The sequence below is a fragment of the Pelophylax lessonae genome (assembly GCF_965119305.1).
Source record: "Pelophylax lessonae genome assembly, chromosome: 8".
In the NCBI taxonomy this organism is placed as follows: Eukaryota; Metazoa; Chordata; class Amphibia; order Anura; family Ranidae; genus Pelophylax; species Pelophylax lessonae.
Genome location: NC_138775.1, coordinates 252227404 through 252248780, shown reverse-complemented (window position 1 = coordinate 252248780; position 21377 = coordinate 252227404). Strand labels below are relative to the sequence as shown.

At 46.2% G+C, this 21377-nt stretch overlaps 1 protein-coding gene across 1 annotated transcript; it reads right to left on the bottom strand.

Moving 5' to 3' along the window:
• Positions 1–13858: 13858 nt before the first annotated feature.
• LOC309562041 (UPF0690 protein C1orf52 homolog A) lies at positions 13859–20100 on the bottom strand. Its single transcript, XM_082266143.1, has 3 exons — positions 19817–20100; positions 16838–17042; positions 13859–13977 (listed from the first exon to the last, which is right to left on the bottom strand). The coding sequence occupies exons 1-3, from the start codon at positions 20057–20059 to the stop codon at positions 13931–13933; spliced, it is 495 nt and encodes a 164-aa protein (XP_082122269.1). The 5' UTR covers positions 20060–20100; the 3' UTR covers positions 13859–13930.
• Positions 20101–21377: the final 1277 nt, after the last annotated feature.

Sequence of the window (21377 nt, the reverse complement as noted above, 5' to 3'; positions counted from 1 at the left end):
GGATTCAGAGGTCCAATTAGCGAAAGTCCGTGTGGATCATCAAGAAACTATCGTGGCCATGATGGAAGGCAGGGATGGTCCCTTCAGGGAGAAGTTTTGCAATGAACGGAGGTTTGCAAAGATGGAGGTGGAGGAGGAGACCCCCGGTTCTGACCCCCTTCCCCCTCAAGGTGAGGTAAGCAGCCCATTGCCATTTCAGGGCTCAGGAAGCATGTTGAAAGTTATACAGGTAATGGAGTCTCCAATGCAGGAAGATCAGCTGGTGTTTGGTGATGTGGAGGACTTACCTGAGAGTGTGCCTGATAAAGTAAAGTATATAAAGCCCCAGCTTACAGATAAAACAGTTTTTGTGCCTTTTAGCACCTTGCCTAATGATGGGTTTCCTAATGACACTCCGGGTGATTCCCCTATGCTCAGCAATGTTGTGCCTGCTGCTGATGTCTCTAAACAGGAAAAGTTGTGTTTAAAAAATGACATTTCTGCTGAAGAACCACAAAACCCAGAAGAGCCGATTAACCCCCCTTCTGCTGAGCTTAAAACGATTTCAGTCACTGTTGAACAGGACTCTACAGCGCAGCAGCAGGAAGCATCTGGTACTGCATCAGAAACAGTTATCCCTAATAACATTGCAGGCATGGTGGATCCCATCATTGTGTGTGGAACTGATAATGCTGCTTGTTTAGGCCAAGCTGGTAAAAATAATAATAGTAGTGTACCTGATAATGTGACATCAGTGTGGGGTCTTGGCCCTAAAAAACCTACATTTGCACAGGTGGTAAGCTGTGCTCCTGGCAATATCACCAAGCCAGGGTTACAATCAAGGAGGAGCTCTGCTTCTAATCAGGGTTTTCCCTCGCAGGCTGCCACTATGAGCACCATTGGATCTGGTATTGGATCTATGGCTTCTGCTGGGGGTCCAAGGCGGAACGTAGTCCTCCTTAAATGGGAAGGTGGTGCAGTCCCTCTAGCAAGGCGTATGGTGGTGGACCTGATCTTAGATATGGGTTTTGGGGCTAATGACCTATATGCCCTGATACATGTGGCTGGAAGCCGGGAATACACAGTTAGTTTCACCAGACCAGAGGGTCTTGACTTGTTCTGGGAACGATATATGGCTCGGTGCAGGTCAAGACCCGAATGGGAAGGTCTGGTGCCAGTGGCAGTTTCCCAAAGGTCAACAGTAAAGAAAATTACTATTGTCCTTACAAATGAGAGTGTTCCTGCTCTGGACTTAGAGGTCTGGTTGAGAAATTATGGGGATGTTTTGACCAGGCCGGATAAAATTCATGATGAGCGTGGCATCTGGACCGGGGGTTGGTCGGTAACGGTCAGGTTGGCTAGGGATGGGAATGTTGTCCGTCACCTGCCCTCCTCTGCTTTTATAGGGAGGGATAGGATGACTATTTTTTATCCAGGTCAGCCAAAACTGTGTCACCGCTGTGGAGAAAAGGGGCATTTTAGCTCCTCTTGTTCAGCACTGATCTGTTCAGTGTGTCGGGGACAGGGTCATGTGGCCAGGGACTGCACCCAGGCGATAAGGTGCAACCTGTGCCTGCGCCTTGGCCACCCCTACAGCCGATGTCCTGAAGCCTGGCATAATATGGATAGAGAGGTGATAGATGATCTGTTAAGGCTGGACAGGATGGAGGATGAGGCCCCTGTTGTACCACCCTCCTCTGCGGTGACTGACCCCCCTGGTCTTGTGCAGGATCCCTCCCTAGTCCCTGTGCCCACCCCTCCTGTATCTGTAAGTATTCCTTCTGTGTCTGTCCCTGTGTCCCCCCAGCCTACTGTACCCGCTCCTCTTGTGTCAGAATCTGCCAAGTCTGTGCCCCCTGAGTCAGTTATTCCCGATCAGTCTTCCCTTCCTAAGTGTGACCTTAAAGAAGCCCCCCACCCACCAGGAGTGGTAGAGGGTACCAAAAAGGGTGCTGCTGCGGCTTCCTCTGTAAAGAAGTCTTCTGTGAAGACTTCAAAGAAGAAGAAGAAAACAAGAGATGAAAGCATCTCTGAATCTGACCTGCAGTATCTGGAGGAGAGAAGGAAGGTTGTGAGGCGGAAGAGACGGATGGTGAGGACGGAACAGGGACAGGGACAGAATGCCTCAGTGACTGTCCCCAACCGTTCTAGGGCTTCTGCTTGGGATATTTCCTCATCTGGGGATTCTTCTGAGCAGAATTCAGAAATTGAAATGAAGTTGGAGGAGGCTTCAAGAAAGAGAGAGGCTTCTGGTGATGAGCAGCAGAGGGGAGCTAAGAAGCAATCCACCCAATAACCCAAATGGCGGTTCCCCCTCCGTTAAAAGTGGTGACAATAAATGTCGCCAGCATTAAGTCGGTAAGAGCTCGTTCTATGGCCTTATTTTTGTTCAGCCAATTAGATGCTGAAATTTTATTTTTGCAGGAGACTAGGCTCACCTCCTTGGCAGATATTCATATGGCCAAGAGAGAGTGGAGGTATGGTCCATCTTACTGGTCTCTTGCGGCCGAGCCTTACGGCGGGGTGGCCGTGTTGTTTAAAACCGGCATGGTAACTGTCCGGCGGGTTATTGAGGTGGAGATTGGGAGATGTATGGTCTTAGACGTTCTTGTGGGAGGGCAGGACCTGCGCCTAATTAATATTTATGGGCCGCACACAAAGTGGGACAGGAAATGCCTTTTTGCAAGGATCAAGCCATTTCTTTTTACATCCCGGCAAGTGGTTTTTGGAGGTGACTTTAATACTGTGACTAGGCCCAAGGACAGGAAGGACTTCAATGACCGGCTGGGATATGATAGCGTTTTTTTAAATAGTATGGTTAGGATGTCTTGTGGATGTGCACATTAAGCACCTCCCGGATGACACAGGGTTCACCTTTCATCGAGGTAATAGTCAGAGTAGGATAGATAGGTTTTTTTTGAAGGAGGCCTCTGCTTTCTCACCCCCAGTGGTGCAGGCGGTGGAGTTCTCTGATCACTGTATGCTATCTGTGGTCTTGAATGCTTCAGATTTCCCTCAGAGGGGCAAAGGCATCTGGAGATTAAATTCGACTCTCCTTGAGGAAGAACATGTTAGACAATCCTTTGAGGAATTCTTTCAGGCACAGGTGACCATCCTGGACTTTTGTAGCAGCAAGGCTGAGTGGTGGGAGCTGACCAAAAAGAGGATTGCTGGATTCTTCAGGGGCCTAGCCAATAAAAAACAGTTTAATAGATACATGACCTACCAACGTTTGCGGAGGAAGCTGGATATTCTTGTCTCGAGAGGAGGAGATCCTGGGGCAATCTCTGAAATGAAAATCCTCCTCAGGAAGTGTCAATATGACCGGCATACCTCTTTGGTTCTGGAGCGGGACTATGGGAAATACCACTCGCCTGACCCTTACCAGAACTGCAAACAGGGTGTAGCTGTTAAGATGGTCGTTGGCCTTAAGGATAGTACAGATTCCTTGACAAAGTCGAGGTCAGGGATCCTAGAGGTCGTGAGGTCTTTTTATGCTGAACTTCTTGGGAGGAAGGAGCTTGACCGAGACAAGATGGAAAGCTTTTTGGACTCTATTCCAGGTCTAAATGGTGGAGATGTCCCTTTGATGAATTTGACAGAAGAGATCACAGTTGAAGAGGTGACGAGGGCAATTGAACAGCTTGCCATCAAGAAGTCACCTGGACCGGATGGTCTGACGGCTGAGTTTTACAAAGCCTTTAAGTCTATTCTGGCCCCACATTTGGTAGAGATTTTTAACAGTTGTCTTGCTGAGGGGGTGCTTCCCCCTTCCATGAGACACTCAGCTGTGATTCTTCTTTCAAAAGGTAAAGATCCTTCGATGATTGAGAATTGGCGCCCCATCAGCCTTCTCAATGTCGATAGAAAGGTGCTGGCGAAGATACTTTTCTGGTGCCTATCGGCAGTAGCAGAGTCTTTGCTTTCTCGCCATCAGCACTGTTCGATCCAGGGTAGGAGCACCTTCACAGCGGTTTTAGCTGTCCGGGAGGCCTTGGAGCAGTGCAGGGCTGCAGGCTGGGGAAAGTATTTACTGGCATTGGATCAGGCAAAGGCTTTCGATCGTGTCAACCATGAGTACCTGTGGTTGCTCTTTAGTAAGTACGGTCTGCCGGGTGGTTTTGTCGATTGGTTAAAAGTCTTGTATAAGGGGGCAGAAAGCTTCCCTCTTGTTAATGGTTGGGTTGGACAGTCCTTTGAGGTTGGCTCTGGGGTGCGCCAGGGTTGTCCCCTGAGTCCCCTGCTCTATGTGTTTGCAATCGACCCCTTAATCAGGAGCCTAGAGAGCAGCATGTTGTGTGGGGTACCAGTGGGAATCCCAGATGAGCCGCCTTTGAGGGTTGTTGCCTATGCGGATGATGTGTCAGTGATTGTCACTGGGACAGATGAAGCGGAGGAGGTGGTCTCTCTGACATCACGGTACTCTGAAGCATCAGGCTCCAAGATCAATCAGGAAAAGAGTGAAGTTTTTTGGATGGGAAAGGAAGGTGAGGGGTTTGATCTCCCGGACACCTTTCCAGTGCCCCAGGAAAACATTAAGATATTAGGCATTGAATTTGGACCTGGCAATTATGGCCTCAAAAACTGGGAAGGCAGGCTGGAAGTTGCCAATACTAAGGTGGTCAGCTGGAAGAGATGGAAGTTATCTCTGAGGGAAAGGGTTGATCTGATTAAGACTTACCTGATACCGATCTTCTTGTATGTCAGCCCTGTCTGCATCTTGCCAGTGTCTCTCTATGCACGGATCTATAGTGTTTTCTTCCAGATGCTGTGGGGGAACAGACTGAACCCCATCAAGAGGAATGTCACCTATCTATCCAGGAGGGAGGGTGGCTTAGGTATGGTTAACCCCGTTCTTTTCTTTTCACTGCTATTTCTCAAGTTTAACATTGGTAGTATGCTTGCAGTGGAACCTCCTGGATGGGCAGGCATGTTTAGATCTTGGTTTAGGCCCTTTCTGCGACTTTGGGAAGAAGGTGGCCAAGTGAAGAATCTCAGGGGTCATCGTGGTCAGCTTCCAGCCTATGTCGCTCCGTGTCTGAAGTTGCTGCGGCAGTGGCGACTGTCGGCTGAAGATCTCAGATCCGCTCCAAGGAAAGTCCTTATGAGCCGAGTCTTGAGCGAAGTCTTTCATGACCCACTGGCCTTAAGGGATTGCCCAGGCCCAATTTTGAGGGAAGGGTTAAGACTGATTAATTTGGCTAGAGTTCCCCTTAAATTCCGGGATCTGGCCTGGTTGTGCTTCCACGGGAGGCTCTATGTTCTGGGGGAATTTGAAATTCCGCAGTGGGATGGATCGTGGTTGTCCTCGGGAGGAATGTGCAGGTGAGGAGGAGACTATGGACCATTTTCTGCTTCGTTGCCCTTTTAACATAGAGGTATACAAACAGGTGGGGCGGGCCCTCGGTGTTCCTTTCCTCTCCAGGCTGGGTTATGCTGAGTGGGTGTACGGAGCATTCAATACTGGTGGGGGCTTTTGTTTGGATACACTTTTTTTAGTTAGTTTAGTAGTCCGTTATTACACATGGAACGCATGGTGTCAGGTCACCCTTCGGCGTAAAATCCTTCCTGTTCAGGTGGTGGTGTGTGACATTCTGCATGAGGTGGGGAAGATTCGGGCGCTTGAGAGAGACAAGTGGGGTCAGAGGGCTTGGCTGAAGGCGTGCAGGGGTTTCAAGCCTCCCTGACTGCCAGGAGTCTCTTTCCCGGGTGTGGCTTTCTGTCTCTTATCACCCTAGATTTTTTCTTAATGCTCAGTTTTTGATAAATGGCTGCATACATAGGTGATGGGTTGTGCCTCTTAGGCCCTCTCTGCTGCTTTATGTAAATAGTTTTCTAAGAATGTTGGAAGTGGATTATGTATATATTGTATATTTTCTGCACATGGATGTGTATTCCTTTGTTTTCTGTTGGAATATTGTACTATAGTTCTGTTTTTTACTTTTGTATAAAATTTGTTGCTTGATTCTTTTCAATAAAAGATCAATAGTGTCCCATCATTGGTGTCAGTGGAGGAATAGTGCCCCATCATTTGTCTCAGTGGGAGGAATAGTGCCCCATCATTGGTGTCAGTGGGAGGAATAGTGTCCCATCATTGATGTCAGGGGGAGGAATAGTGCCCCATCATTGGTGTCATTGGGAGGAATTGTGTCCCATCATTGATGTCAGGGGGAGGAATAGTGCCCCATCATTGGTGACAGTGGGAGGAATTGTGCCCCATCATTGGTGTCATTGGGAGGAATTGTGCCCTATCGTTTATGTTGCTGAGGGGAATTTATGCCCCATTTTTTGGTATCAGTGAATGAAATAGTGCCCCAACGGCCTGAAAGGAGCCGTTCTTCTAACAGGAAAAAAAGCTGATTAAAAAAACATCGTTTTGCACATTTGTTTGCTGTTAATGTTTTCTATTGGCCAGAATAATATTTTATTCTGGCCTGGCCATTAGAATGCAATCATGTACAAACACGCTAAAACACATCTAGCATTAACGCGCGCTTTTTCTGCTTAACCACTTAAGCCCCGGAAGATTTTACCCCCTTCCTGACCAGGGTTTTTTTTTGCGATTTTTTACTGCGTGACTTTAACGGACAATTGCGCGGTCGTGCGACGCTGTACCTAAACGAATTTCACGTCCTTTTTTTCCCACAAACAGAGCTTTCTTTTGGTGGTATTTGATCACCTGTGCGATTTTTTGATCATGCGCTATAAACAAAAAAAGAGCGTAATTTTTGCAAAAATAACAATATTTTTCACTTTTTTTTTATATGAAATTCCCCCCCAAAAAAATGTAAAAAATCTAAATTTTTTAACATTTTCGGCCAAATTGTTTTATGCTACATATGTTTGGTAAAAAAAATCGCAAAAAGCGTATTTTGATTGGTTTGCGCAAAAGTTATCTACTAACAAAGGGAAAGATTTTTGTCATTTTTGGTGTTTTTTTTTTTAACGAGTAATGGCGGCGATCTGCGATTTTTTTTGCGGTACTGCGACATTGCGGCGGACAGATCGGACCCTTGACTGACATTTTTGACACTTTTGGGGGTACCAGTGACATTACTGCAGTAATCAGTGCTATATATATGCACTGTTACTGCAAAAATTACACTGGCAGGGAAGGGGTTAACTGTATTGGACAGGGAGGGGTTAAGTGTGTCCTAGGGGCGTGATTCTAACTGTAGTGGGACCTGGCTATTGGTGTAAAAACAAAGATCAACAGTTCTACATAGTAGAACCGTCTGATCTTCATTTTTACACAGGGGAGAATGACAGGCGGCTTGTTTACACAAGCCGCTCTGCCTTTCTCCCGCTCTACCGGCGATCGTAGTGTGACCGGCGGACATCGGGTCCGCCGGGCACACGCCCGCACTTCTCCCTGAATGAGCAGAGGCGGGCGCGCGCTCGCCCGCTATTGGCTCTAATAGCAGTGACAGGAGAGCGACGTAGATCTACGTCACTCTGCCTGGCCAGGGCTGACCGCCGCAGTAAATAGTTGTGCGCAGTCGGCAACCCGTTAAATGTGCCTCTTCTGGATTTGTGATTTTTCTTTTAGCCTGTAAATGCCTATCTGTGCATGGACACATGGGGGGATTTACTAAAGCTGAACCATGCAAACTCTGATAAACTCTGCATAGAAATCAGTCACCTTCCAGGTTTTATTGTCAAAGCTTAATTGAACAAGCTGAACTTTGAAGCTGATTGGCTGCCATGCACAGCTTGCACCAGATTCTGAGTGCTCCAGTTTTAGTAAACCTGCCCCATAGGCTAACATACAGGCAGACAAATAAATAAAAAATGCCAAACACCTGTAAAAGTGCCCGGTGTGCATTAGGCCCAAATTTGCTTTTTGTTCCTGGACAGACTCTGGGAGGAATCGGATAAAACAAATGAGCCAAAAATTTGGACCTGTAACAGGAAAAATGAAATCTGCATGTGATGCAATTCCCCTTCTGTGTTTTTTCTGTATAACAAATTACTTATAGGAAACCCATACTGGAAATCATTCTGAGCCATCAGATTTTCTGTACTGCCGCAGTGGTTTACAGATTTAGTAGTTTTAGCTTACAGCCATAATGCATCAAACAAAATACAGAAAATGCTGCCATCTAGTGGTCAAATATAATACAGCAGTCTTGCCAGACTAGGTTTAATCACAAAGTGAAAGAACTCCAGGCAGATAATTAAGACACAAATTATTGCTGGGCGGTATTAATTATTAAGTCAATAAATGTTATTTTCCCAAATGCATAGACTCCAGAACTACATACTCAAAGAGGCGCTGGGAACTTTCATACTGTAACTAGCATATGCAGACAGATGAAGGAAAACTTCAAACAAGGACAATAGCTCTGGTGAGGTGGCTCCCACACAGCAATCTTCCATTTGCAGGCATAGCGCAAACCTTAAGCCCCGTACTGATCTTCGGCCGAACGATCGGCCGTCTTTTGTCCAGGGCTGTCGTGTCTGTTGAAAACTGCAAAAGACTGCACACGAATTTTGTCGGCCAACAACAGCCGACTGCAGAAGTGATGTCATGTGATGGTTAACTTTCTTTGTCTTTTTTCTTTTCTGAGCATGCCCAGTCTTGCTAATCTGCTGTCGGCCGAAATCTGTACTGACTGGCGAACAATCGGCCGTTCTGGTGTTGGCCAACAAAAATTTTAATGCCTACACGACAGATTCTGTTCCCCGCCGAAAATGCGCTGTCGGCTGTCGGAAGCATCATACTAACAAGCCGACAATCGGCCGATCGGTCGTCGGCCGAATATTTACGGCCGACAATCGGTACGTGTGTACGGGGCTATAGAAATACAGGAGTGTCAGACCAAAACTGGATGAAAGATTCCAAGAACATTTTAATTGGTAAATAAGTCACATCATAACATCCAACCCCTTTCATCAGGACCCAACAATGGATAAAATAACCGAATCAGTATTGAAAACTCCTCATGGAGTAACAATATGACAGCAGTTGCAGAGCTTTTAAGTGAAAGAAATGTAAGTACCAGGATTTGAGCTGGTTTTAGCCTCTTACAGTCCCTGTACAGCAGAGCTCAGATTGGGAAGGGAGAAGCAGCACAAGGAGCAAATCCAAGCAACTGTACTGCAGTGCAAGGAACATTTTGATAGGAGGAGAGGGTATGTGAAAGGAGGTACAAAGCTGGAGAGGTAAATGTACCAAACGTTTGCAGATAGTTTGGTTATGGGAGTTCAGAGTGGAATGGAATGAGGGTGAAGGGGTAAGGAATAGAAGATAATGAAAGGATATGTAAAAGATAAATTGATGTATGTCCAGCCATGGGTATCCAAGTTTGGTTAACCCATAGGGGGAGAGCCTCCATCCCAGGAGAAGTGTCAGTTTTCATTGAGTGCATGACTGCATGGTGTTTGTTAGCAACCCTCATACTTTAACCCCTTTGTGCCGGAGGGTAAAACATATCTAAAAGCCTAAATGCAATTTTAAAATGTTGACACGTGTTAGTAAAACTGTACATATCATCACAACTGCTTTGTGCATCCAGGTGGATTATAACGCATTTTTTTCAGGACAAATTGGGCTTTCTTTTGGTGGAGGTAAATTGTTATGCATTTCTCCTGTTTTTTTTTTTTTTTATTAACAAAGGATTTTTTTAATTTAATTTAGTTGTTTATTTCTACTCTTTATTACTACTACCACCATAACCTTCCACCAATGAACAACCCAATTAAATTGTCCTGCTCTTGACGATTGCAGCGATACCACATTTGTGTATGTTAGCTATTGTTTGTACCCATAGTACAGACCAAAAACAATAATGCGCTTTTTGGCTGCATTCACATGTCAGCGTATGATCGCGGGCAGAACCGCCGCGGTTCCGCCCGCGATTCGGAGATTTATTGCAAATCGCGGGACGCCTAGCGTTGACCGTTGATTTGCAATAGCCCCCCAAATGCCGAGCGATGTTGCCGCGATTTACGCCCGCCGAATCGCGGCAACATCGCGCAAACAAAATCGCGGGACGCAATACGCTCCAAAGAAGCTCTTGTACTTTTTTGGAGCGTATTGCGTCCCGCGGCAACATCGCTCGGCGTTTGGGGGGGCTATTGCAAATCAACGGGCAATGCTAGGCATCCCGCGATTTGCAATAAATCTCCGAATCGCGGGCGGAACCGCGGCGGTTCTGCCCGCGATCATACGCTGACATGTGAATGCAGCCTTTGGGTTTTTTTTTTTTTTATTCAGATTTTGTAACTTTTAGCAGGGGTTCCCCGAGACCAGAAATTTACTTCAAGGGTTCCTCTGTGTTGAAAAGGTTGAGAAAGGCTGCTCTACGGTATATAGCTGGTGGAGATTAAGGTTTAGTTTAGGGTTACTAAACCCAGGAGCCTGCATTTACTATATCTGGTCTGCCACAGTACACAGAACATGGAAATGTAATTATTTTAGTAAATATAAACTGCTAAATATTTTTTTCTCATCAGCAGTATATAGCAGTCTTGTGACGTCTATAAGTTTCTGGCCAAGCACTGGTTAAGGCGTAGCTCCACTTTTGTGGAGAAAAAAAACCTTGTTGCAGATTCCTACCTTTTGTTATTCTGAAGAAATCACTGTTTGTTCCTCTGTGCTGATTGGGTCTAATGGGAGTGGTTTCATAATTATCTATCAGCTGTGGCAGCTGCAGGGCTCTAATGAGGAAATCTGCTGGGCCTGCATCCCTTTAGACGTGTTCCTATTGGGAGTATCTCGCCAAAAGAAAGTTTTTGTTGCAGGGGATGCCAGAAATCTGACTTGCATCTTAGTGCAGACTTCTGTGTTTTTCTCTGTGTCCATTTGGGAAAGTGAATCGAATGGGAGAGGTTTCATAATTATCAATCAGCTACAGAGCACTAATGAGGGAAGCTGCTGGGCCTGCATCCCTTTAGATGCGTTTCTATTGGGGGTATCTCACCAAAAATGAAATTTTTGTTGCAGAGGATGCCAGAAATCTGACTTGTATCTAAGGCAGACTTCTGTGAAAATCAGTGAGCCAATCACACAAGCAGGAAATTATGTTTCTGGGGGGTGTTCTGTACACATTCTGTGCTGCAGAATAAAAAGGAAAGGTCATTTTTAATAACATTCAATCACATTTGTATACGCTATATTATTATTTTTTTTTTTTTTTTGCTATTTTTTCCCCCCGCAAAAGTGGAGTTATCCTTTAAAGCTTGGATGAGTTTTCATTCTCCTCTGGATGTCTGAGGTGGCAGGACCCCTGACCTTCTGTCTGAACAGTGCTGATTGTCCCTGTGCTGATCACATGCACCCTCCCTAAAAAAAAGAAAAAACTCTCTAGCAATACACACCAAACTGAGCATGTGCAGAGTGCCCCCAAGGCTCTGTACTATCAGGAGATAGATTGGGGACTGTGGTAAAGAGAGGATGCAATATCTTGCAGCTTACCAATCATTACATGTGGTGGTTGGTTTTTTTTTTTTTTTTTTCGTTTAAGGCTTTTTCACTTGTTCATTGTGATCTGGTAAGTAACGCACCTCCTATATTAGAGGGACACCACTCTGGATGAAGGAGGACAAGAGGCACCTCTGGAGTGCAGCATTGTCAGTACTAGTAGATTTAAATACACTAACAAATTGAAGTTAAACTCTAGCTAATACTTTATAATAGAGCTGCACGACTCTGGATAAAAAGAGAATCAGGATTTTTTTTGCTAGAATAAATATCACGATTCTCAGGGTAACATCATCTTTTACATTATACAAAAAAATGGGCTAACTTTACTGTTTATTTATTTATTTTTTTAATTCATTAAAGTCTATTTTTTTCCAAAAAACTGCGTTTGAAAGACCGATGCGCAATTACAGTGTGACATAAAAGATTGCAAAGATCGCCATTTTATTCTCGGGTCTCTGCTAAAAAAAAAATATATAAGTAATTTTCTGGCAAAAAATACTGATTTTAACTTGTAAGCAACAAGTGTCAGAAAAAGGCTTAAGCTGACCATACACTAGCCGCAAAATCGTTCAAACACATTTTCGAAAAATGAAAAAATCAGCCGTGAGAGCAGACGATCGTGCCATCAAGCAATGACCGAATTTCGAACGATAAATCGTTCAATGGACGTTTTTCGTTCAGTTTGTCACATATGCCTAGTGCATTAACCTTTCAATTTATTGTTCATTCGGCAGAACTTTCCAAACTGTTCCTTCGATTTTTCAGCTATGAAAAGTTAAAACCGATTTTCTATTTGTGCCCATTAACTGGACAAAAAACGAACGATCGGACCAAATGACAGATTTTCAAACGATTTTTCGGCTAGTGTATGGCCAGCATAAGTCTTTAAGAGGTTAAAGAGGAAGTAAACCCTCCTCTGCAAGTTGTACCTATAGGTAAGCCTATGATAAGACTTACCTATAGGTACTGTAAATATCTCCTAAACATGTACCGTTTAGGAGATATTTACCTTACATGCAGCCAGTGACGTCACTGGCGCATGCGCTCTGAAGGAACGGCCGCTCGTGCCGTTCCTTCAGAGTCCCGTGCCGTGACTGTCGGCTCTCGCGCGCGGGAGTGACGTCACCGTGGCTCCGGCCAATCAGATGGCCGGATGCCGCGATCCCGGAAGACGGGCGACTGGACATGTCGCCCATCATAAAGGTGACTGAGCGGCACGGCGGGGGCTCGTTCTAAGGTAAGTATTGCATAATGAGCTAGTATGCGATGCATACTAGCTCATTATGTCTTTCTCTTGCAGGGTGAAAAAAAAAAATGCTAGTTTACAACCTCTTTAAACTGCCCTCACTTACAGACGGAAGTTCATTCCTTTGATCTAAAAGAACAAAAAGATACATTGTAAAACATTGTGTTTATAGTTATCTAGCAGCCTTAATGTTGATAAACATTAGAGGCTCTTTTTTTTTACAGCTGTGAGTGAGCAGAGAACAGCTTAGTAAGAATTGGGGACAGAGATCCCGATTTTTTACTGATTATTCAGGTAGCTCTACTTTATAATCAGTTAAAGCAGGTTTTACATAAACACTGATCATTTTAAGCTCCCCTGCCAGCGTTAAAGGGTTTGTCTCGTCACTGTAACTGCAAGAGAGCTTGTTCTGTTGAAAAACAATAGACCTATTTGCCAGATCACCAGAGGAAAATATAAGAAAGAAAGCCCTGTTCACACTTGAGCGTTTTTCAGCTCGTAAAACGCTCATCTCTGAAGTCTCAAAACGCCCAACAAGCAAAATCCCATTCATTTCAATGGCCCCTGTTCACATATGAGCGTTTTGTCGCCTGAAGCTCAAAAAAAGTACATGAGCTTCTTTTTTTTGGGCAGATTACAAGTGTTTTTGTTAGATGTCAATGCCTGCCTCCAAAAAACGCCTGGAAAAACGCCCCAAAAAAAGCCTGAAAACGATATGCTCAGGTATGAATGGAGCCAAAAAGAAAATGAATACACATCTAAGAATTGGTAAGCTGCAAATTTTTGTTTGCTTTGGGGTTTATTACTGCTTTAAACTCTAGTTGAATTATAAAGAAAACAAGATTTAAAGAAGTCGAAGGCACGTGATTTTATCAAATGTAGATTTTATTTTGGTGAACTATTTACAAATTATTATACCTGTAAAACAGCCCCTGTGGGGAAATATTACAATAACTTAGTTTGAAACACTCCTTTATAAAAGGTTTCTAAGACAATGCAGACGAGCGGCAGAACCAAACTGCATTTTCGCTGATTGAGAGAAATAAAACGAGAAAATAAAAGCATTGATGTATTGCTAGACAGAAGGCTCTTTACAACTCATTACATTCACCAAGACAAGTGTGTTCTATACACCATATACAGCAGTCCTGCGCTCCCACATGTATGCTCAACAACTGGTGACTAGGGACATGTGACATCTACACTCCGGAGGTCATGTGACTCTAGAAGAACGGTTTTCCAATCCTTCCAATCAGATGCTTGTGTCCAAATTACGGCTATGAAACCTTTCGCTTTTTTGCTGTTGATGGCTCTTCCTCTTCATCTGGAAAAAATAAAAAATAAATAGAGATGACCACTTGCAGTCTAAAGCAAAATCCACTTGCTTACTGGGCACTTCTTATACCCCCTTCCCGCCCAGGTCAATTTTCAGTGCTGTCACACTTTGAATGACAATTGCACGGTCATGCCACATTGTACCCAAACAAAATTTTTATAATTTTTTACACACAAATAGAGCTTTCTTTTGGAGGTATTCACCACTGGGTTCTTTATTTTTTGCTAAAGGAACAAAAAGTCAGAATATTTTGAAAGAGAGAAAGACTAAAAAAAGAAAAAAGGATCACTGAGTTGGAAAAAGCTTTACTGAGCTTTTTTAAGCTGCAGAGTGCAAGAGGCCATAGAGTGGGGTGGTTCTTTTCTATGCCCACTGTAGGTCTGCTACAGAATCTCACCCCCTGCCTGCTAGGGACTATCTATGGAAGAGCAGGGTTATCACCTTAGGACAAGAGATGTGCTAGGATTTCAGGATACACCTCCCCCCCCCCACTCCAATTTTTGTGAATATTAGGGTTGCACAGATACCATTTTTTTTTAACCAGTGAGTACCGATACTTTCGGTAAAGTACTTGCAGATACTAAGTACCGATACCTTTGTGGTGTGATTTGAGCCCATACAAAATGAATGGCTTCAAATCACACTGCAAAGAATCACATGCAATTTTAACAGGAATGCGGTGCGAATCACATGCGGTTTCCCCCATCACTCCTGTGTGAACCCAGTAAAGAAAGACAGGGAAGCGCCATAGAAGTGCAGCAATGGACAGTTTATTAAAAAATGTTATACATAATATACAAACTCACATGGTAAAGTACATATCTGTAATATGTCAAATCAAAATCTGCACAGCTATAGTGTCCCCATCCCGCGGGACCAGCCGATGATGGAAAACTACAGGCAGAAGGGGTGCTCACAAGGCTGGAGGAGATGTATAGGCGGTTCGCCCCCAAGCTGACATCAATTCCGCCCTATACCCATGTGTGCGCTCCAAGCTGGTTTGCAGGGGTCCAGGAACTTCCCACATCTCCTCCAGCCCTGTGAGCACCACAAGCCCCCATAGTTTCCATTATCAGCAGATACTATGACCGTGCAGATTTGGATTTGACATATTATAGATATTTACTTTTAACATGCGAGTTGTTATAACATTTTTTAATAAACGGTTTGCCCATTGCTAACCAGATGGTGTTTTTCCGTCTTTCTATACTGGGTGTGGTGTGGAATGGTGGAGAAAACGGCATTTAATTAGGACAGGAATCGCACTGCATTCCTGTTCAAATGGCATGCAATTCTTTTCAGTGTGATTTCAGCCTATTCATTTTTTATGGGCTCAAATCACACTGGAAAGGTATTGGTTTCGGGTATCTGAGTACAAGCACCGATACTGATATTGGTGCAACCCTAGTAAATATATCACAAAGTTTCTTACCAGTGACTGAACTTTCTGTTGCAGACTGACAATCCTAGGCCACAGCCTCAAAATTAGCAGAAGTATTGCTAGCTGTCCTTGTGAGCTTGTTTAGCTGGCCATTGGGATGCCTACCCAGTCTATCAAATTAGCAACCCAATGGCCAAATAAGCTGGAAAAAAAACAAGACGACAGCTTTCTCTACTGCATTACCTCTTGGCGTTGTCCCCTTGCAGCCTGGTTAAATAATGGCCATTTTTGCTCAACCTGGAAGTTAACGCACAGGCCATTACCGTACACCCCCCCTCCACCCCCCTTGTAGTCTTTTGGATTAAAGAACCTGTATTCAACAGCCAGTCTGCCTGTAGTGGTGGCACACCCTTCACTGCTGCCATTAGGGAATGTGCATCACTCTGTCCACAGAACTCCAACAACATTGTAAGCCGACTCACCTAACTGCCATTGAGAAGATTTCCTCACATTCTGTCCCATAGACAAAACAGGAAGTGAGAGGAAATCTCCCCAAAGTGAGGGAATCCCTCCTTGTCACCAGAACTGTCATTTAAAAACACATGCACCTGGATTATTCACCTGAAATAAACGTCAACTGAATGTCAGATTTACCACTTTCTGCCTCACAGGGTATAAAAACCCAAAACCTTTTTTTTTTAAATATATTTTACTGAAAGTAAGGCAAAGGAAAATTACACTTACATCATATAAAAGCCAAAACCTTTTTAGCAGTTTTATATAAAGTAGGGAAGGGTTTGCACCTCTATCATGTTACTTTCATTCTGGAGAGAACAGGAAATGAGAGGAAATCTCTCCAAAGTAAAGGGATTTCCCATAGAGAGTTGTCATAGGAACAGATGTCCTCACTGGAGGATTTTTCCCTCACCTCTTGCTCAGACGACAACTCAAATATTTGGGATTAAAGCAAGCCATTGAAGATTCGATTTTCTTTCCTGTAACCTTGGGTTACAGGAAATAATATTGCTCAATTCTCCCATCTACATAGTCGGTGTTGATGGGGGAATCCCTCTTGCAGCGCTATTTTGTTCTGCCGGTGGGGAGCCTTCTTGGCCGACAGAACATGATTACTGCTAGGAGCTATAGCCGCCAGCAGTAATCACAAGTAAAAATCTATCAGATCTGATGGATTGACTTGGGTACAACCAGTATGCCATATACGGATTGAATATCGGCTGCTCCCTGCTGACCTGGGCTGAGATTTGATCCATCTATGGCCGGCTTTACCCCCATTTTTTGTCTCCACAACAAAGCTCACCAGGACAGAGGAATGAATCTCCCCAGCGGGGAAAGAGGCAGCAACAAAATCTGACAAAGGGTCTAACCCTACTCATGCCTTCACATTTCACTTTCACACTTTAAGCTGTATACAGTATTGAGATCGTATGACCTAGAATGTTCTCTTACCAGGAGAGTCAGCGGGGTTCTCTTCATCTGGAAGAAACTTAGCCTTGGTCACCTGTTGGGGAGCATCATCTCCATTGTCCTGGTATATATTGGACCATTTTATAGCCATGTCCATTTCAGGGGGTGGCCCCTTCTTTTCTTCCACCTTGTAGGATTCTGGAGGAGGAACTGCATTCATCTTCCACGCTTTAAACTCTCTGGGAGGCTGTTCCAAAAAAATAAGAACATTAGAGGTCATGAGATACTTAAAGCAGAAAAGAGCAAGTGCAGAGTTTAAAAATAATAATAAACTCTATATATAATATTCACTCTGAGATGAGTTTAGTTGGCCCTGTTCAGGCTTTTGAAGTCTATTAATCCTGACCGGAATCTGTCAGGCTCCTTTTGATGCCATGGAGAGCAGAACACAGACGCGGCATCACAGCCGGCATGGTAAAGTGGCAGCAATCTATGGAAACAAATCACTAAGATTGGATTTTGGTGAATGTTGGGATAATGTTTGTACCGATCCCACATGGCAACAAACTGACGGAAAACCTTTTCAATAGAGGAGAGCGGAAACTTCAACCTGTATGAACACCATGGAACAAACTAGGGAACTAATATGTTTGGCAAAGTATTATTTTGCCATCCTGGCCTCAACTGTGACAGGAAAAGTTATGATGGTGGGAATTCCCTTTAATAATCTAACAGTAAAAACCACTGATCCCCATCCAACCTGTAAGTCCCATATCCCTGTGTACTTATCTCTTCTGTAAGTCCCATATCCCCGTGTACTTATCTCTTCTGTAAGTCCCATATCCCATGTACTTATCTCTCCTGTAAGTCCCATATCCCCGTGTACTTATCTCTCCTGTAAGTCCCTCATAATGTCTCCATTTCTTCTGTGATCTCCTCCTTCCCATCTCTCCCGTGACCTACCCGTCCCCAGCTCTCACGTGATCTACCCGTCCCCCATCTCTCACGTGTCCTACCCGTCCCCCATCTCTCCCGTGACCTACCCGTCCCCCAGCTCTCCCGTGACCTACCCGTCCCCCAGCTCTCCCGTGACCTACCCGTCCCCCAGCTCTCCCGTGACCTACCCGTCCCCCAGCTCTCCCGTGACCTACCCGTCCCCCAGCTCTCCCGTGACCTACCCGTCCCCCAGCTCTCCCGTGACCTACCCGTCCCCAGCTCCCACGTGACCTACCCGTCCCCCATCTCTCCCGTGACCTACCCGTCCCCAGCTCTCCCGTGACCTACCCGTCCCCCATCTCTCCCGTGACCTACCCGTCCCCCATCTCTCCCGTGACCTACCCGTCCCCCATCTCTCCCGTGACCTACCCGTCCCCCATCTCTCCCGTGACCTACCCGTCCCCCATCTCTCCCGTGACCTACCCGTCCCCAGCTCTCCCGTGACCTACCCGTCCCCCATCTCTCCCGTGACCTACCCGTCCCCCCATCTCTCCCGTGACCTACCCGTCCCCCATCTCTCCCGTGACCTACCCGTCCCCCATCTCTCCCGTGACCTACCCGTCCCCCATCTCTCCCGTGACCTACCCGTCCCCCATCTCTCCCGTGACCTACCCGTCCCCCATCTCTCCCGTGACCTACCCGTCCCCCATCTCTCCCGTGACCTACCCGTCCCCCATCTCTCCCGTGACCTACCCGTCCCCCATCTCTCCCGTGACCTACCCGTCCCCAGCTCTCCCGTGACCTACCCGTCCCCCATCTCTCCCGTGACCTACCCGTCCCCCATCTCTCCCGTGACCTACCCGTCCCCCATCTCTCCCGTGACCTACCCGTCCCCCATCTCTCCCGTGACCTACCCGTCCCCAGCTCTCCCGTGACCTACCCGTCCCCAGCTCTCCCGTGACCTACCCGTCCCCAGCTCTCCCGTGACCTACCCGTCCCCAGCTCTCCCGTGACCTACCCGTCCCCATCTCTCCCGTGACCTACCCGTCCCCCATCTCTCCCGTGACCTACCCGTCCCCCATCTCTCCCCTGACTTATTCATCCCTTGTTTTTTCCATGACCACCTTATTCCCAGTGCACTTATCTCTCCTGTAAGCCATTCATCCCAGCAATACCCCCCCCCCCCCCCTCATGACCTATTCTTCATAATGTCCCCATCTCTCCAGTGATCTTTTTCCTGGCATATGCAACTCTCCTGTAATCCTCATCCTGGAGGTAACCATCTCATCCCTCCCATAACTCCTCCTCCTCATCTCTCCTACTCCTAACATCCCCATCTCTCCTGTAACCCTCTTGTCCGATGTGTCTCCCCCTCCTCCTCCAGTAATCTCACTGTCAGTGTCATTGCTATCTCTCAAATGACGCCCCTCATCCTCATCTCTCTGATACCCCTCACATATGTTTGCAGCCAACTCTCCTGTAACCTCCTTTATCACTAATGTCCCCACCCCCTCATTTTACCTATGTCCCCACCTCCCCCCCCCTTTTACCAGTCTCCACTTCTCCACCCCCCCTTTTTATCAAAGTCCTTACCTCTCCACCCATTTTTTTTTTAGGTTCTCCACCCCCCCTTTTTTTTTTAACCAATGTCACCATCTCTCCACCCCCCCCTTTTTTTACCGATGTCCCCACCTCTCCCCCCCCTCTTTTTTTTACCAATGTCCCTATGTCTCTTCAGACACATCTTTACTGTATTGCATCCCTCTCCTGTACCCCCCCCCATCTTTTATCTTTATTCCTCTCCTGTATCCCCCCCCCCCCCCCACCAATCTCTGACGCCCCCACCTGTCCTTTATCCTTCTCCTGACACTCCTCTTTTCTTTATTCCTCTCCACCTCTTGTGTGACGCCCCCACCTTCATCTCTGACACCCCCACCTCTCCTGTAACATCCCCCAACATCTCCTGTAACCCCTCAGATCCCTACACAGCCCTCTCACCTGTACCCCCCCCCCCTCCTCGTCTACCTGTGTGTACTGTTCCCCAATCTATACACCTCTCCCATATATCCCCTCCTCCAGGGTCACCTCCTCGGGGGGTCGGATGAGTCTCTTCTCCCAGTTGATGGTTGAGGAGCTGGAAGGGGCGGACAGGAAAGCCGGGCGGGTGACGGTCTGGAAAAGCTCATCAGGCCCGGGAAGGCGGCGTGCTGGGGGCGGCCTCTTCACCTCCGCCGGCCTCTTCTCTCCGTCCTCCTCCTCCTCACTACTGCTCTCCGAACTCCCATACTCCGCGAAATAACTCAGAGGATCCTTCTCCTCCGCCGCCATTGTGCACCCTGCAAAACCTTCCCTCACCAGCCCCGCTTCCGGGGAGGCAGACGTTTCCGGGTGCGCACTCACGCACTCTCTGCGTAGTGCGTACGGAGGAAGAGGGGAGCGTCATGCTGCCGAACAGCGCCACCCAGCGGCCCCTCCGCGCCCTGCGCCCTCTACAGAGCCCCCTGTGTTCGCCTTCTGCACAGACATCTGTATGGGGGCTGCACTGCTGAAAATGCCATCTGCTGGGCTGTCACTGGCTTCTGAGTCACAGGCGTGCAGTCAGAGAGAAACTAAAAGGCCTGAGCTCTATCCATGTCCTTGTCAGCAACTCAGAAAGTACTGATGGCTTTTATTGCCAACCAGGGCAGATTTTTAACCACATTAAGACCTGAAGGATTTACCCCCTTCCTGACCAGGGCCTATTTTGCGATTTGACACTGCGCTATTTTAACGGACAATTGCATGGTTGTGCAACGCTGTACCCAAATAAAATTTACGTCTTTTTTTCCCCACAAATAGATCTTTCTTTTGGTGGTATTTGATCACCTGTGCGATTTTTATTTTTTGCGCTATAAACAAAACAGTTTTGAAAAAAAAAACAATATTTTGCACATTCTGCTATACGACATTTCCAAAAAAAAAAAAACATTTAAAAATCTTAATTTTTTAACATTTTAGGGCAATTTGTTTTCTGCCACATATTTTTGTTAAAAAAAAATCGCAATAAACGTATTTTGATTGGTTTGCGCAAAAGTTATCGCGTTTACTAACTACGGGAAAGATTTATGTCATTTTTATTATTTTTTTTTACTAGTGATGGCGGCAATCTGTGATTTTTGTTGCAGGACTGCGACATTGCGGCGGACAGATCGGACCCCTGACTGACATTTTTGACACTTTTGGGGGGACCAGGGACATTACTACAGTAATCAGTGCTATGAATATGCATTGTCACTGTAATAATGACACTGTCAGGGAAGGGGTTAACACAGTGGGTGATCAAGGGGTTAATGTATGCCTCATGCTTACTGACGTGTGGGGGGGGGGAGGGGAGGGGGGTTCTGTGACACAGACAGAGATCGCAGGTTCAGCTATGCTGAATCCTGTAATCTGTCACTGTCTGTCACTGAGAAGATCCGCCTGCTTTGTTTACATAAGCTGGCGGTTCTTCTCACTGTTTCCACGACGATCGAGGGAGGGAGGCGGCAACCGCCTCTGCTCCCCCGACCGACTCCCGCTGTGTTTAGACACAGCGGGAGCGAGCCTCCGGAGGCGCGCGCTGCCGGATTCACATGAACTCCAGCGACGTACTGTAGGGCTACATTGC